Source organism: Salvia splendens, chromosome 1, assembly GCF_004379255.2.
Source record: "Salvia splendens isolate huo1 chromosome 1, SspV2, whole genome shotgun sequence".
NCBI classification, from domain to species: Eukaryota; Viridiplantae; Streptophyta; class Magnoliopsida; order Lamiales; family Lamiaceae; genus Salvia; species Salvia splendens.
Window position 1 is genome coordinate 3,645,792 of NC_056032.1, and position 14,128 is coordinate 3,659,919.

Genomic DNA, 14,128 nt, shown 5'->3' on the forward strand with positions numbered 1-14,128 from the left:
TCAAGGGCCTAGATCATCAGCTCAGGAATGACAATACGATCAACAAAAAATATTTTTAAAATAATTACAAAAATCGTCAATAAGCGTATTAAGGTCAATTTACAACAAATTAGTTGCAACTAACTTTTGAAAAATATCTTATAGTTTTAAAACACATATAACTTTCTCGATTTAAATTATTTTTTCGTACAACATATATCAAATAAAAGATAATTTAAAGTTGAATTAATATAAATTTAAAAATCATCGTATATACTAAAGGTTGAATTTTATATCATTAATTGTAATCCGAAATTCCAAATGCCAAGAAGTAATTTATTGAATTTAGCGGCTTCTTAACGACAAACCAATCAAGTCAAAGGGGAAACAATCAAACAATCAATCCATGTGATTCACAACTAATTATAGCTATTTAATCATTAATTCCAAATACCTATTATTAATACCAGATGACAATTCGAGTCTAAATTGAGAGCACATAGACAAATTATTGGTCATTAGTTACGACTCATCAAAATAACAAAAATTTGCCACATAGTAGTACTAGTATATATATATATATAGTTGAGACTGGTAATAAAAAAATGTCGTGAGAGAATCAATGTACCCAAGTTTGCGATATTTGGATATTCATAATATTAGTTAGACTGCTGTTACTTATAGAGATTAATTAAATACGAAAGTGAATCAAAGTACCCAAATTTGCGATATTTAATTTGAATATTGATAATATTGTTGTGCCTTAATAGAAAGATTAAGTAAATAAACAAGTGATATGTTATAGTAGTAGATCTTAAACAGAAGACTGTAAGACAAAAATGAATCATTTATTATAGCAGAAAGAATCTATTTGATCTACAAATCTTATACTATTATCATTTATAATCAATGTGGGACATTAAAGTCTTTAAAGTCATTTCTCACGAACACACGTTGATCACGACTGATTATTTGACAAGCCACCACTCCGAGATGGCTCCCAAATGTGGCATGTTGGTCGCTAATGATTCTTCGGCAGACGCCACTCTGAATTCTTGTTGTCACGAGAGTTGACTTCCAAATGTCTTTGTTGATCATGGTCATGCATGTTGGCACAACCATCTTCCACAAGCCACCACTTGATCCTAATCATTTAAGCTATCAATGAATGTACAAATATTGCAGACCAAATATGATTAACTCATACTATAACTCACTAATTCACTTACTTTTCACTTACTAATTTTCAGCTTCTATTTTGCCTATGATCCTCATATTACTTACTTTTCACAATTGAGAGAACATATAAATAGAAACTGAAAATTAGTAGATTATTCATGCTAATCTAAGTTAATATTTTAAGTGGCAACTAAGTGAAACTGAAAATTATTTGAGATGAAATAATGTCTGAATTTAATTCAAGACATAATAGAATTGAATAATTTGCAGCTTTGTGGTTGGGCATGATTAATAATTTGCCACCAAAAACTTACACATATCTTGGTTTCGTGTAAATTATGTGCATAAAATAAATGCTTGTACGTGAAGAATAAATGCATGTATCAGTATCAAAGTACATTAATAATAGTATGAAATAGATAGGGTAATTAATAGGGCAATGTGCCTAAAAAGAGTAATTATAGATCACCCCAGCTGGGCATTGGAGACGTGACCATGTGCTAGATCCCAAAAAACCCACTCTCCCCAATGATTTAATTTTAATCAATTTTTTAGTCCTACTAAATTTAATCCCTCTAATGTAGCTATTTTGTTGTTCACCATACTTTAAAAAAATATACTGTATAAATTAATTATATTTAATTTCTTCTGTAATTTGTAAGTGTTTTTAATCCAACTTTTACATTAGGGATCAATAATGAATGTACATTTTGGTTGGTAGCAAAAGTAGAATATGGCCCAAATTTTCTGACAATAGAAAAAAGGCGTAGCATAAAATTTTCATTTATGACATGAAATTATCGGAAAACAAACCGTTAGATACTTAGATCTTAAAAGAAATGTTGAAGTTTTATAGGGCATGATAATTTTGCTAGTAATCAAAATGTGTTGATATTATTGAAGCATTTTTTAAAACGTGCTAAAATTAAAATCAAAACTGATGATTTTTTTAGCAATTAACCATACATTTTCATATTTTTCGCATCTTTATTTTAGGGAATAATCTTTTCCATTAAGTAACAGACCAGAGCCGGCTTTAGAAAAAAAGTGAATGAAAATTAGTTAGTGTTAGAATCCATCTCATCAAGATGCACAAAAAAACCTCAAAAGTGATGAAAGTGAAGTTATAAAAGCTACAAGAAATGAATAATTTTTTTTAGAATATTAGTAAAATGAAATTCCTCTATTATGAAGTCATGCCTCATCTCATTTTCTACTAATTCATATTGGTTAGTTATTGAATTTATTAAAACATGCGACAATGATCACATAATTAGAAGAAATTGGGAGCTTGTTTGCATTTCCGAGTAATTTAAATTAGTATGGTTTACTATTTAGCTAGTGCCAACAAATCAAGATTCAATCCCATTATCTACGTGTATAAATTTATAATGAGAAAAATGAGTTAGAACATACAAGCATGGGGCTGTTTCCTCCCTGTTTCTTCTCCCACCGATGTCATTACTACAGTAATCATATATTATAAGCTTACAATTATCATACATATGCAAAGCTAGTTTTGTCTGAATTCAACTCCAAAGATTCAGACAGAGAGAGAGATGGGGAAAACAGGAAGATGGCTAAGAAACATCTTGACTACCAAGAAAGAAAAGGTAAAAGAGAGAGAAATCGACCAAATCTCAGGCACCGACCACCGCCCCTCATCTCCCATCTCCTCCTCCACCACCACTCCTAAAGAGAAGCGCCGCTGGAGCTTCCGCCGCTCCTCCGCCTCCGCCCCGCCCAAGCACCACGATCCCATCCCAATCGAAAATGAACCCGCATTGCCCACCCCGCCCACCGATCACAAGGCCGAGGAAGAGGCCGCGGCCGCGACCAAGATCCAAGCTGTTTTTCGCGGCTATTTGGTGTGTTTCGTATTGTTACATACTACCATAAAGGGATACTGATATTGGTTTATAGACCAAATGGGCTCTCTTTTTCGATAACATTTACTATAATATTTTTCTATTCTTTTGGGTGAAGGCGAGAAAAGCTTTGAATGCGTTGAGAGGATTGGTGAAGCTGCAGGCGTTGGTGAGGGGGCATTTGGTGAGGAAGCAAGCGACGGCGACGCTGCGGTGTATGAAGGCGCTGGTGGCCGTGCAGACCAGAGCCAGAGCCCAGAGGCTGAAGATGGCTGCTCAAGATTCCCAATTTCTTGATCAAACCAACTATACTCACAGAATATCTACCCATGATAATATGTTTAGGAATTCCAACTATCAAGTAAGTTTTTCTTTCTTTTCTTTCAACAAATTAATTACTTCAACATACATCATCACAAACTATCAAGATTCAAGAATGTGGTTGCAAATGAGTACTCTGTTTTAGCTTGTTTTATTTGCTTGATTTAATATGCCAAAGTCAAGAATTGGCGGTTCTAGTTCTGAAAATTTTGGAACCGTAACCAACCCCACAAAGGAAATGGTGGTCTCAGGTTCAAGCCAGCCGTTTTTTTTATCGTTTGCCAATGTTATTTATTTATTTATTTTCCTATTTTCACAACTTATTACAAATTTTCTTGTTTTTGGATAAAAGCCGAGGGTTAACCGCTAGTTACGATTCCAAAAAACTTGAATTGGGACCGGACCAGTAGAACCGATATACTGATTCCGGTTCTAAACCGGAACCGCTGGTTTGAACCAGGCATCCCATATTTGTATCATAACCTAATTTGTTGCCATCAAACAGGATTTCGGGCTGGAAGAGAACGTGAAGATCGTGGAGATGGATCAAGGCGACTACAAGCCCACAACAAGAGCCCGAAACAGCTACTCAAACCACACGTGGAGCAAGCAAGATCATCACGAGTCAGACATAACAAGCTCGCTAGCGACGGCAGAGAGCAGCCCCCTGCAGTGCTACTCGGCCGTCCTATCCAAGGCCGAGGAGGCCCGCCTCCCGTTCTCATACCCGAGGTCAGAGTACGCAGAGTCCCTCTGCAATGACTGCCCCGGCTACATGGCCAACACGCAGTCGTCTAGGGCTAAAGTCCGGTCCCACAGCGCCCCCAGGCAGAGGCCCCCTGAGGGCCCCCCTGTGCTGGAGAGCAGGCGGCGCCCCTCCATAGAGGGGCGCAACGTGCCTAGGGCGGTCAGGATGCAGAGGTCGTCGTCGCACGTGGCTCCCTATCCTTGGTCAGTGAAGCTTGATAGATCATCAGTTTCACTCAAGGATAGTGAGTGTGGATCATCCAGCACTGTGCTTACTAACACCAACTATTGTAGATCATTGGTTGGATTTGAGGTTACTTTAATTACCTTTTTTTTGTTCTATTTTTTTTTGTATGTGCAAGTTTATGATGAGTATTGGTTTGTTTTGGATTCAGGTGCATGGAGGTAGGTATTGAACTGAGAGAAATCTGAGGAGGAGAAAGCATGAGAGTTGGAATTGATCTTGTAATGATTTTGGTTAATTTGTTCTTGGTTTCAAGATCATAAAGGTGGGATCATTTCAATTCTAGGGTAACAGTTTGCTTAATTTATTTATATTTGTTAATGTGAAGAAGTTATTGTATCTTTCTACTTGTTATTAGTACTATTGTTTTTATGGGTACGTTTGCTACCCAGAATCAATATAGAGAGAGTTGTATTTGATTATGTTTTCATAAGCCTGAGAAATATTATATACTCCCTCCGTCTCAAGTTACTTGAGTCGTATTCCTTTTTGGGTTGTCCCAAGTTACTTGAGTCATTTCTCTTTTTGGCTAAAAACAAAACATCTAATCACACCTACTTTATTCTTTCTTTTACTTTACTCTCTCTTTTTTCTCTTACTTTATTCCCTGCTCTACTTCATTTAACTCATTAACACAACTTTCTTAAATCTCATGTCGAAAAGAAACGCCTCAAGTAACGTGGGACGGAGGGAGTACTACTAAATGTGGGTATACTGTCTCTGCCAGAGTTCAATGGGGGAATATTAAAACATTCTATAATATTCCTCCGTCCTAAAATAAGTGAGCCAAAACTTTTCCGCACGAGATTTAAGAAAGTGAGGTTTTGTTATTAAAGTGAAAAGTGAATAAAGCAAGAAAGTTAATAAAGTAGAGAGAAAAATAAGACATAGAATGCCAAAAATGGAAATTGTCCACTTATCTTAGGACGTCCCAAAAAGGAATGTGAGTTGTTTATCTTGGGACGGATGGAGTATACAAATTCTTGAGTGGTCTAATTTTCCAACCGTTTCATTTTACAAAGAATAAAGTTCGATGATACTACTAACTAAATAGTCGAGATCTAATCATGGATTATTTATTTGTTTCTTGAAATGAACTTTATATTTATATAATAGGCGATATATTGCCTTTTTTATCTTGGACTCAGAAAAATTTTATGTGAGGATTTTGGGTTGAATATAGGTTATTTATTTGAAGTGAATGCTATTTGTTAATAAACAATTTTGGGTTGAATGTCGTAATGTTTTAACTGATAATGATATGATATAGAGTGATTCCATAAATATATTCAAACTAGTTAGTTTGCATATGTTTTTAGAAAAATTTATTAGTTTTTAATAAACTTAAGAGTATAATCCTGTATGATATTCTTTGTCATATTTTTTACTCCTACTTTTTAGATCTTCCTAATATTCTTTGTCATATTCTTTACTCCTGTATGATATTCTTGTCATATTTTTTACTCCTAATTTTTTAGATCCTCCTAAGCCAGTTAAAAATATTTTAGATTTTATGTAATAATAGGTTTTTTATTCGTGTTTTAGTATTCGACTAGTACTAGGTACTTGATGTAAGAAATACGTTTTATTTGGCATATTTAGATTTACATTTACTTTTTTTCTTTTATTTCTTTTTCTCAAAGTACGTTAAACGATATAAGCATAAGCCACCTCTACTAAATTTAAATCTTTTAATACGTTTAATTTAACAAAGTTAGATTTTTTTTTGCTTCATTTTACTTATAATTAAATAATACTATTAAAATAGGTAAAGTATAAATCTTGTTTCAAAAGTAACAACAAAGTAAATTACTTATATTTTTACAGAATTCTTGTTACAAGAGATTCTATAGAGAAAATGTACTTATTTTGTTTCATAAATATTATTTTTAGAATTTTAATTATATAGTTCTCTTTCTGCTTAATATTTTTGATAATGTATTCTACTGCTTATTTACATTATTTCCTAATCTCTATAGACTTAATCTTTGTAAGCTAATATAAGGAATGTCTTACTTTAGCGTGCCTTTTTTATATGGTCTTATATTTTGTGAGCGTCGCCGGCCATAAATATGTTTAGTCTCTAATCTACACCCATTAAAAAGTATTTATGTGTGAGTGAGAGATATTATAATGATTGGTCTTCTTATAAAAATTCAATTTTATAAGGCAGATGATGTCATTTTATTAATTGTTACTATATGTATTCCATTATAAATTAAACGTTTTTCTTTTAGGATTATTCGTTAAATTAAAAAGGAAATATTTTCTAAAATGAAAAGATAACATTTCTACCTTTTTCATTCTCTTACTACTTCATTATCTTACAAAACAACAGTACATAAAATATCGTCCCGAAAAGTAAATGTGTCATATTTATTGGGACGGAAAGAGTATTTTATTAATTATAATATAATTCTAATCAATCTAAATCTGCTCTAATAGATCTAATTTTTTAAATTTTGTTAATAATTTAAATTCGCTAGATATGAGAAAAAATAAAGAAAAGAAAAGAAGTGCTTATTATATCTAAAAAAACTTAAATACTAACATCTGTCTATAAAAATAATAATAAAGTCACGAGTTTTAATATGCAATTGATAAAGTAAAAAAAATGGTGGAAATAGTGTTAGTTGAGCTCCACGTTTAGAATATTAGTTTTATATTTTCCATATTTAGAATTAATCTGATTTTAGTGGATGACACAAAATAGTAATATTTTTAATTTTTCAAAAAATATTATCAAAAATAAGATTGCAATTGCAGAGATTCGCATAATAGGTTGCGATCATATTAACAGTATTAATAACAAACGTGGCAGACTATTATTGGGCTAGAGCCGCACACAATACAACGAACGCCGACTATCCATCGCCTAACTGCCGCCGAATCACATTTATACCTTGACCTTTGATGGTCTGAACCACGTCGACAATTTCTACATAAAAAAAAAAAAAATCAAAATCCCATATTTTTTCAAAAATCTGGATTGATAATTAATTATCTTACCTATATCACTCGCTTTTTTTCTTTATTCAATTTCACCACATTTCTTTCTAGTTCTACTCTATTTTCTATCGAATTTCGAATATGGCTACAGCTACAGTTGTATTTCTTGCTATTACACTGGCTCTGGGATCTGCCTGCGCCTCCGCCAACTTCACCTTCCCATTTATCTCCTCATTTGGTTTGTCTTAACCCGATGCAATCTCTTTTCTTAAACTCCACGAAGTTTCTGTCTTTTTCCATTTTCAGCAATCTAGTGCTTGGCCTTTTGTATTTAGTTTTTTTTTTCTATTCTGTGTTGGGGAGATGTGGTTGATTAATTATGTGTATAGTGATGGGATCTTATTTGGCTGACTGTTTTCGCAAAATGGTAACTAATTTTTTCGTATTTGGGTGTGTTTCTTGAATTGAAATTCTGTCATTCATTGATTTACTGAAACTGTTTGTATGTAATGGGAGTATATGAAGTGTTATTTCTTTCATTTCCAAGTGATTATTGAAAATTATGAGAGTGTTTGTTGATATGTATGTGTCTGATGATGGCATGCTTAATTTTTCTTCATATTTATGTGATTCTTGAAACAAGGTGTGTGTGTTCCTATGCCATACTTATTTCTTTATGTAATTATGTGATTCTTGAGATGGGACTGTTGATGATTAGGTGATGAAGCTTGCAAAACAAATATTTGTGGAAAGGGGAGCTGCGTGCCTTGGAATAATAGTGTTTTCGGATTCGAGTGTCAATGCCAGCAAGGCTGGAAACAGTCTCGCCCTGAGAATGATCAGTTCTTCAAGTTCCTGCCTTGCGTCGTTCCCAACTGTCAGTTCTTTGTTCTCCATTTTTTTTTCTTGATTGTATCGTTGTGAACTCATTTAATCAAGTTAGATCAAATTTGACTTGTGGAAATGATCTCCAATCAAAATCCAACAAGGTTTTGCTGGAAAAGGGACAGATACTAAACCAAACAAACGTGTATAGATTACCATTATCATTAAAAATTTAGAGATAATGTTTGATTTGAGGTTGATAGTAAATTTGCAAGATTGTAGTTTGAGACAAGTGTGATACTGTCTAAGGTTGAATTTCTCTCTGCAGGTAATGTCAGTTTCAACTGTGATATGCCTCCTGCTCCTGCTCCTGCACCCAATCTCAAGAATGCAAACCAATCAGTCTTTGATCGTATGAAACCAACTCTTCAATTACTAATATTCTTTTGCTCATCTCTCAATCCATCTATTTTTTCGTGTTTGCAGCCTGCTCGTGGACTGATTGCGGAGGGGGCTCGTGCAACAACACCTCCATGTTCACACACTCATGTACGTGCGAGGAGGCCTACTACAACTTGTTCAATTCCTCTTCCTTTCCGTGCTACAAAGAATGTAAGTTCAACAGCCTGCAAACAAACTCTAGCACATAAAGTTGCAAAATCGAAATCCTGAAGCATGAGTATTTTGTTATTAGGCGCAATGAGAGGGGACTGCCCGAATCTGGGAATCGCCATGGGGAATTTATCAAATCCGACACCCTCGGGGCCAGGAAGCTCCAGTGTTGTTGGAGACAATTCAAGCCACGGTGAGAAAATTTTCTAGCAACGTAGTTACGTTCTGTGTCGTCATATATTGACTGTTTTCGATTCGTTGCAGCAGCATCAAGCTTGATCGCCTTCAGTTGGCTGATTACCATAGTGGCAACATTAGCTCCATTTCTGTGGAACTACACTTGAAAGAGGCACTAATCTTTTCCAAGATTAGCAGTTTGTTTCATAATTTGTCATCATAGTCTATCTATTGTATAATTACAGTATTATTTGGTTATTGTAAGATTACATTTTTTTAGTTTTGACTTAAAGATCAAGTTTTTACCCCAAGGTCTTGAATCTTTCATCGATTTAGATATTCAAGGAATAATCAACTAAACGCAATGAAACTAAATACTTTGATTAAAGAATAAGTGCAACAATTGACTGATTACATTGCCTCTGATCTCAAAATAAGTAGCATTGAATTTATTTGTGAATAATGTTAGAAACATCAGAATTCGTATGTGAATAACCACAAAATCTCAATTTTCTGATATCAAAATTGATTAATTGGCCTCATCCGTACCAAAAAGCTTCATTCTCGACAATGGCGACCGGAGATAGCCTTCCACTTCAAAATTTTTGGGGGAAAGCTGTTTATACTTGGCGAATTGCTGCTTTGCCTCGTCGTTCTTATCCAGCAAGCTGTAAATCATACCTTTACAGAAATAGGGGCGGAAATCGGAGGGATCCTCCATCGCCAGCTCATCGTAGCTCCGCAGCGCCTCCTCCACATCCTTGTGAAGGAACTGCATCTGCGCCATGATAAGCCTCACGTCTCTCGCCTCCTTCGCCTTCATCTCGCTCTCCGCCACCCCTAGCGCCTTCTGCAGCCGCCGCATCACCTCCTCCCTCTCCCCTGATCGATCCATCAGCAATGCGTTTTCAAACAGAGCCTCGAAATTGAGCGGATTTCGCGATAGAATCTCCTCAAACGCCTCGCGCGCCTCTTCGATTCTCCCGATCTCGCTCAGGAGCCTCGCGATCATGAACTTCCACTCCTGATTTTCCGGCTGCGCGGCGGAGAGCTTCCGTAGGATCGAGAGGCTCTCGCCGTCCTCGCCGGCGTCGAGCTTCTCCTGGAGCAGCTTCTTCAGCGCGTCGATCGCTTCGGAGCTGGATTCTAGGAGCTGCGTCAGAGGTGAATTCGCGGCGATGTCGTCTTCTTCCTGTTGGATGTCTTCGCGGCCTACGGTTGCAGTTATGGTTTCGGATGGCTTCGGAAGCTCCGCCCTGGCTGGGGAATGGAACTTCGAGAATGTCGCGGCAGCGATTACGACGGCGCAGGCGGCGGCCTTCAGATGGGGAATGAAGGGGATCTGCTGATTGGGTGGAGAGGGGTTGGTTGAGGAGGAGAAGGAGGCTTTGATAGCGAAATTCTTCTTGTGTGAGGATATGATGGAGGCGGGGAGGAGAATGGGGGCGGTCGCGGTGGGGCTCTGGGCGGAGAGAGGCGACGGAGATAGAGGAGCGGAGGCTGAGAGAGTGGAGTTCATTTTTGGAGATGAGATTTTTAGGGTTTTGGGATTTGGGTAAAATGTTGAAAGTGGAAGAAGAAGGATTTATCATTTACAGTTAAATATTTGAATTAATGTTTATTCCCTAAAACCGACCCGTTATCATTTTGTGGGTCGGGGATACACTACTCTCTTTTAAAATAAAATTATTTTTAATATTTAATTAACAAATTTGATCTCTGTTTATAAGCAATGAAATATTATGAATTTTGTTAAAATATACTGTAAGAAATACTACTGTATATATAGGTGTTAATTATAATAATACCTATATGTATTAGGTATTGGAGTATTAAAATATATAATAAAGGAAGTGTTCATTTAATAATTCCCAAATAGTATGAAAATATAGGGTAATTCGATTCACAACCTTTATTTCACTCACAATAGACTTCATTCAAACAATAATAATAGTGTTGAACTCTAAGATATAATAAATAATTTAATTATTTATCTATATTTATTCAAGCAGAGGTTATAATAGGTAAAATGGAGCCCCAGAAAAGAATTGCATTTATTTTTTATATTTTAATACCGCAGACTTCACAATCCTAAAAACAAAAGGAACACTTCGTTTAATAAAAGAGGAATGAAAACAAAATTCCCATTATTATAATACTCGTATTAAAATTGGAGAGGACCACTAGCCTTATCATATTTCTATGCTTCTATTTTTGGCCTTGACCCATCTAAATAAACGGGCTGATAATTTAAATTTGTTTCTTTGTCTATTTCCAATATCTTTATAAAGCAACATTCAAAAGAAATCAATCAAATCATCATACTATATGAAGTCCACTATACATTTTGAAAACAAAATACCGCAATAGATTTAGAGGATACAATCGAAGTTGAAAACGTTGTCACACAATATCGTAAATAAAAAAAAGTATGTTAAGAAAATAAAATCAATTTTTATATTTGTTGATGAATATATACATATTTGTTGATGAATATATATAAAAGAGCACAGACCAAAACTGGTCTTGATCATATGTTCATTTTATGATTTTGATAATATATTTTATCTTTTGAATTTTTGCGTCCTGAACATTTCAACTCAGATCGCAATTAGTTATATACTAACAATTCCGTCAATTTTTTAACAGTTTTAAATAGATTTTGACCGATTTTTAAACGGTTTTAACTCGAAGGAGACTGTTAAAACCATAAAAATTGGTCAAAATCAGGTTAAAACCGTTTAAATATTGGCAAAATTGTTAGTATAGTACTAATTGTGATCCGAGTTGAAATGTTTAGGATGAAAAATTCAAAAAATAAGTATATGACTAAAATCGTAAAATGGGCATATATTAATATCAGTTTTGGTACAAACTAGTGTCAACACCCATGCTATGCATGGGACAAATGATTTTCAAATAATGAAGAAAAAATTGGAAGTAAATAGATTAAAAAAGAGGATGATAAGAATATAATGAGATTTATAATTAAGAATATGTGTTAATTAAATTAAGTATTCATAATAATATAAACAATTAATAACATTAATAACAATAACAAAAAGAAAAATACACTCCTCCCAACTCACTCTAAATGAAATATTTCATATTCGACAAACGATGCCTACAACTTTAATTTATGAAAGTGGAGTATATAAAAATAGAGATGGACAAAAAAACCTTAAGTGGAGTAAAATAAAATAAATAAATGAACCATGTATTACCAATGCTATGCACGGGACGTAAGAAATCTGACCTTCACCCGACCCTAACTCGACCGAAATCTTGGAGTTCTTATTGGGTCGACCCCTATAAGGTCCTAAACCCTACACGTACGTGTTCGTATCGAGTTAACTTTGTGCAAATTCGTTTCGGATAAAAAAATTGCCAGCCTTGTTTTCTTTTACCCATTTTCTTTCATTAATTAAAATATTCAAAGTTCATACTCTTTGGGACGGAGAGAGGCCTAATTATTGGTAATTTAATATGCATATTGTATATTTCTAATAAACATTACTAACATTTAAATTAAATTAAATTATACACCAATCCGTCCATGGAATGAGGGTCCCACATCTATACATTAGTTTAATAATAGAATGTGAGTGTAAAGATTTAGTGGAAATTAGTGGGGTCTATTCACCAAAAATTAAAATAAAAAATAAATAAAAGAGTAAAGGCCAAAATTGGTCCTGAACATATAGTCATTTTACATTTTTGGTCCTAAACATTATCTTTTGGATTTTTTGGTCCTACACATATGGAAATTTGATCATTTTGGTCATCCGTCAACATTTTCGTTAAAAACTAACGGTCAACGGGTTTAATCCCGATTTTGACTAAATTAAACTTTTAATTCTGAATTTTTTACTCCATAAATTCCCTAATTATTTTTATAAATATTCTTTTAAAATTAGAATTAAATAATATGTTTAGGGAGTGTTTCACTTCAATTAAATAATATGATTAGGGTTCTTATTTGGAGTGTTTCCCTTCAATTTCTATCTTCTTCCTTCCTCTCATCTTTTTCATCCATTTTCATTCATCTCAAAATTCTAATCTACAGAACTTCAAATTCTCCATTCATTCAAAAATTCTAAAATCGAAATTAATCTTCAAATACCTAACATAATCAAGATCCAACAAAATCGAAGAATCCCAAAATTGAAAAACCCAACAAAAATGGGAGAACCTCAAATCTGCAAACCAAACAAAATCAAGAACCCAACAAAATCGAACCCACCGACGGCGCCGAATAATTCCTCTCTGCCACCGCTATTTTCCCCTCATCACACCCTTCCTTCCCCCACAGTGAGGTACTCCACCTCCCCTCCCATCCTCGTCCCCCAATTTCAATTTAATCTCAATTTATCGATCTATAATTCCCACCATAAAACCTTATCCTCAATCTCCCCTTCAATTTCAAATACCCCTTCGCTCGGTTTCACAAAATTGAAAAAATTGGGGCTAGGGATTTCAAAAAATAAATTCCCAAATAAAGAGTGGATTGGGGGTGGTGATGATGGGTTTAGAATATTTATAAAAATAATTAGAGAATTAATTAGGGAGTAAAAAATCAGAATTAAAAGTTTAATTTGGTCAAAATCGGGATTAAACCTGTTGACCGTTAGTTTTTAACGGAAATGTTGACGGAGGACCAAAATGATCAAATTTTCATATGTGCAGGACCAAAAAATCCAAAAGATAATGTTTAGGACCAAAAACGTAAAATGACTATATGTTCAGGACCAATTTTGGCCTTTACTCTAAATAAAAAAACAAAGTGAACAACTTTCTGCGGACTGACCAAAATGGTAAAATTGGATAACATTTCGCTAACGAAGGAAGTATGTATTTGAAAAAACGTTATAAGGCCAAATGCATATTATTGGATATAGATAGAAGGATGAAGCTTATCAGCATGAAGATGACACTAATAGCAGGGGATAATGAGTATATGTCATACAGTAATTAATATAATTCCTTATAGTTACGCAACTTAGGATGCATGTCCAAAGGTCAAATGCATATTATTGGAGATATGCAAAATGTTTTTTTAACCAATTAAAATACATCCCCGACATAAATTATATACAATGAAAAATTTATAATGTTCTTTATTATGTGTCAAACCTTATGTGTTGCAAGTGATTTCTTCACACTAACTTGAGATTATCAACAAATCAAATTAATAGAATAATACTAACATTATCCTAATTATAAATCA

General features: G+C 34.2%; 3 protein-coding genes across 4 annotated transcripts; 2 read left to right on the plus strand and 1 right to left on the minus strand.

The window, feature by feature from the left end:
* The first annotated feature begins 2,548 nt into the window (after positions 1–2,548).
* LOC121800977 (protein IQ-DOMAIN 19-like) lies at positions 2,549–4,760 on the plus strand. The gene is made up of 4 exons (XM_042200462.1): positions 2,549–3,026; positions 3,145–3,387; positions 3,853–4,407; positions 4,490–4,760. Exons 1-4 carry the CDS (start codon positions 2,718–2,720, stop codon positions 4,508–4,510), a joined length of 1,128 nt encoding a protein of 375 aa, XP_042056396.1. The 5' UTR covers positions 2,549–2,717; the 3' UTR covers positions 4,511–4,760.
* Positions 4,761–7,398: 2,638 nt separating this feature from the next.
* Positions 7,399–9,212, plus strand: LOC121804958 (slit homolog 2 protein-like). 2 transcript variants are annotated; one of them, XM_042204693.1, is made up of 6 exons: positions 7,399–7,525; positions 8,006–8,164; positions 8,441–8,524; positions 8,599–8,724; positions 8,807–8,917; positions 8,989–9,212. In XM_042204693.1, the coding sequence occupies exons 1-6, from the start codon at positions 7,429–7,431 to the stop codon at positions 9,066–9,068; spliced, it is 657 nt and encodes a 218-aa protein (XP_042060627.1). In that variant the 5' UTR covers positions 7,399–7,428; the 3' UTR covers positions 9,069–9,212. The 2 variants fall into 2 exon arrangements, with proteins under 2 accessions (XP_042060627.1, XP_042060636.1); XM_042204702.1 differs by having other exon boundaries at positions 8,992–9,212.
* A 45-nt stretch (positions 9,213–9,257) lies between these two features.
* On the minus strand, positions 9,258–10,461 carry LOC121794108 (protein SLOW GREEN 1, chloroplastic-like). The gene has a single exon (XM_042192133.1). It carries the CDS (start codon positions 10,418–10,420, stop codon positions 9,431–9,433), a length of 990 nt encoding a protein of 329 aa, XP_042048067.1. The 5' UTR covers positions 10,421–10,461; the 3' UTR covers positions 9,258–9,430.
* Between the last annotated feature and the right edge of the window lie 3,667 nt (positions 10,462–14,128).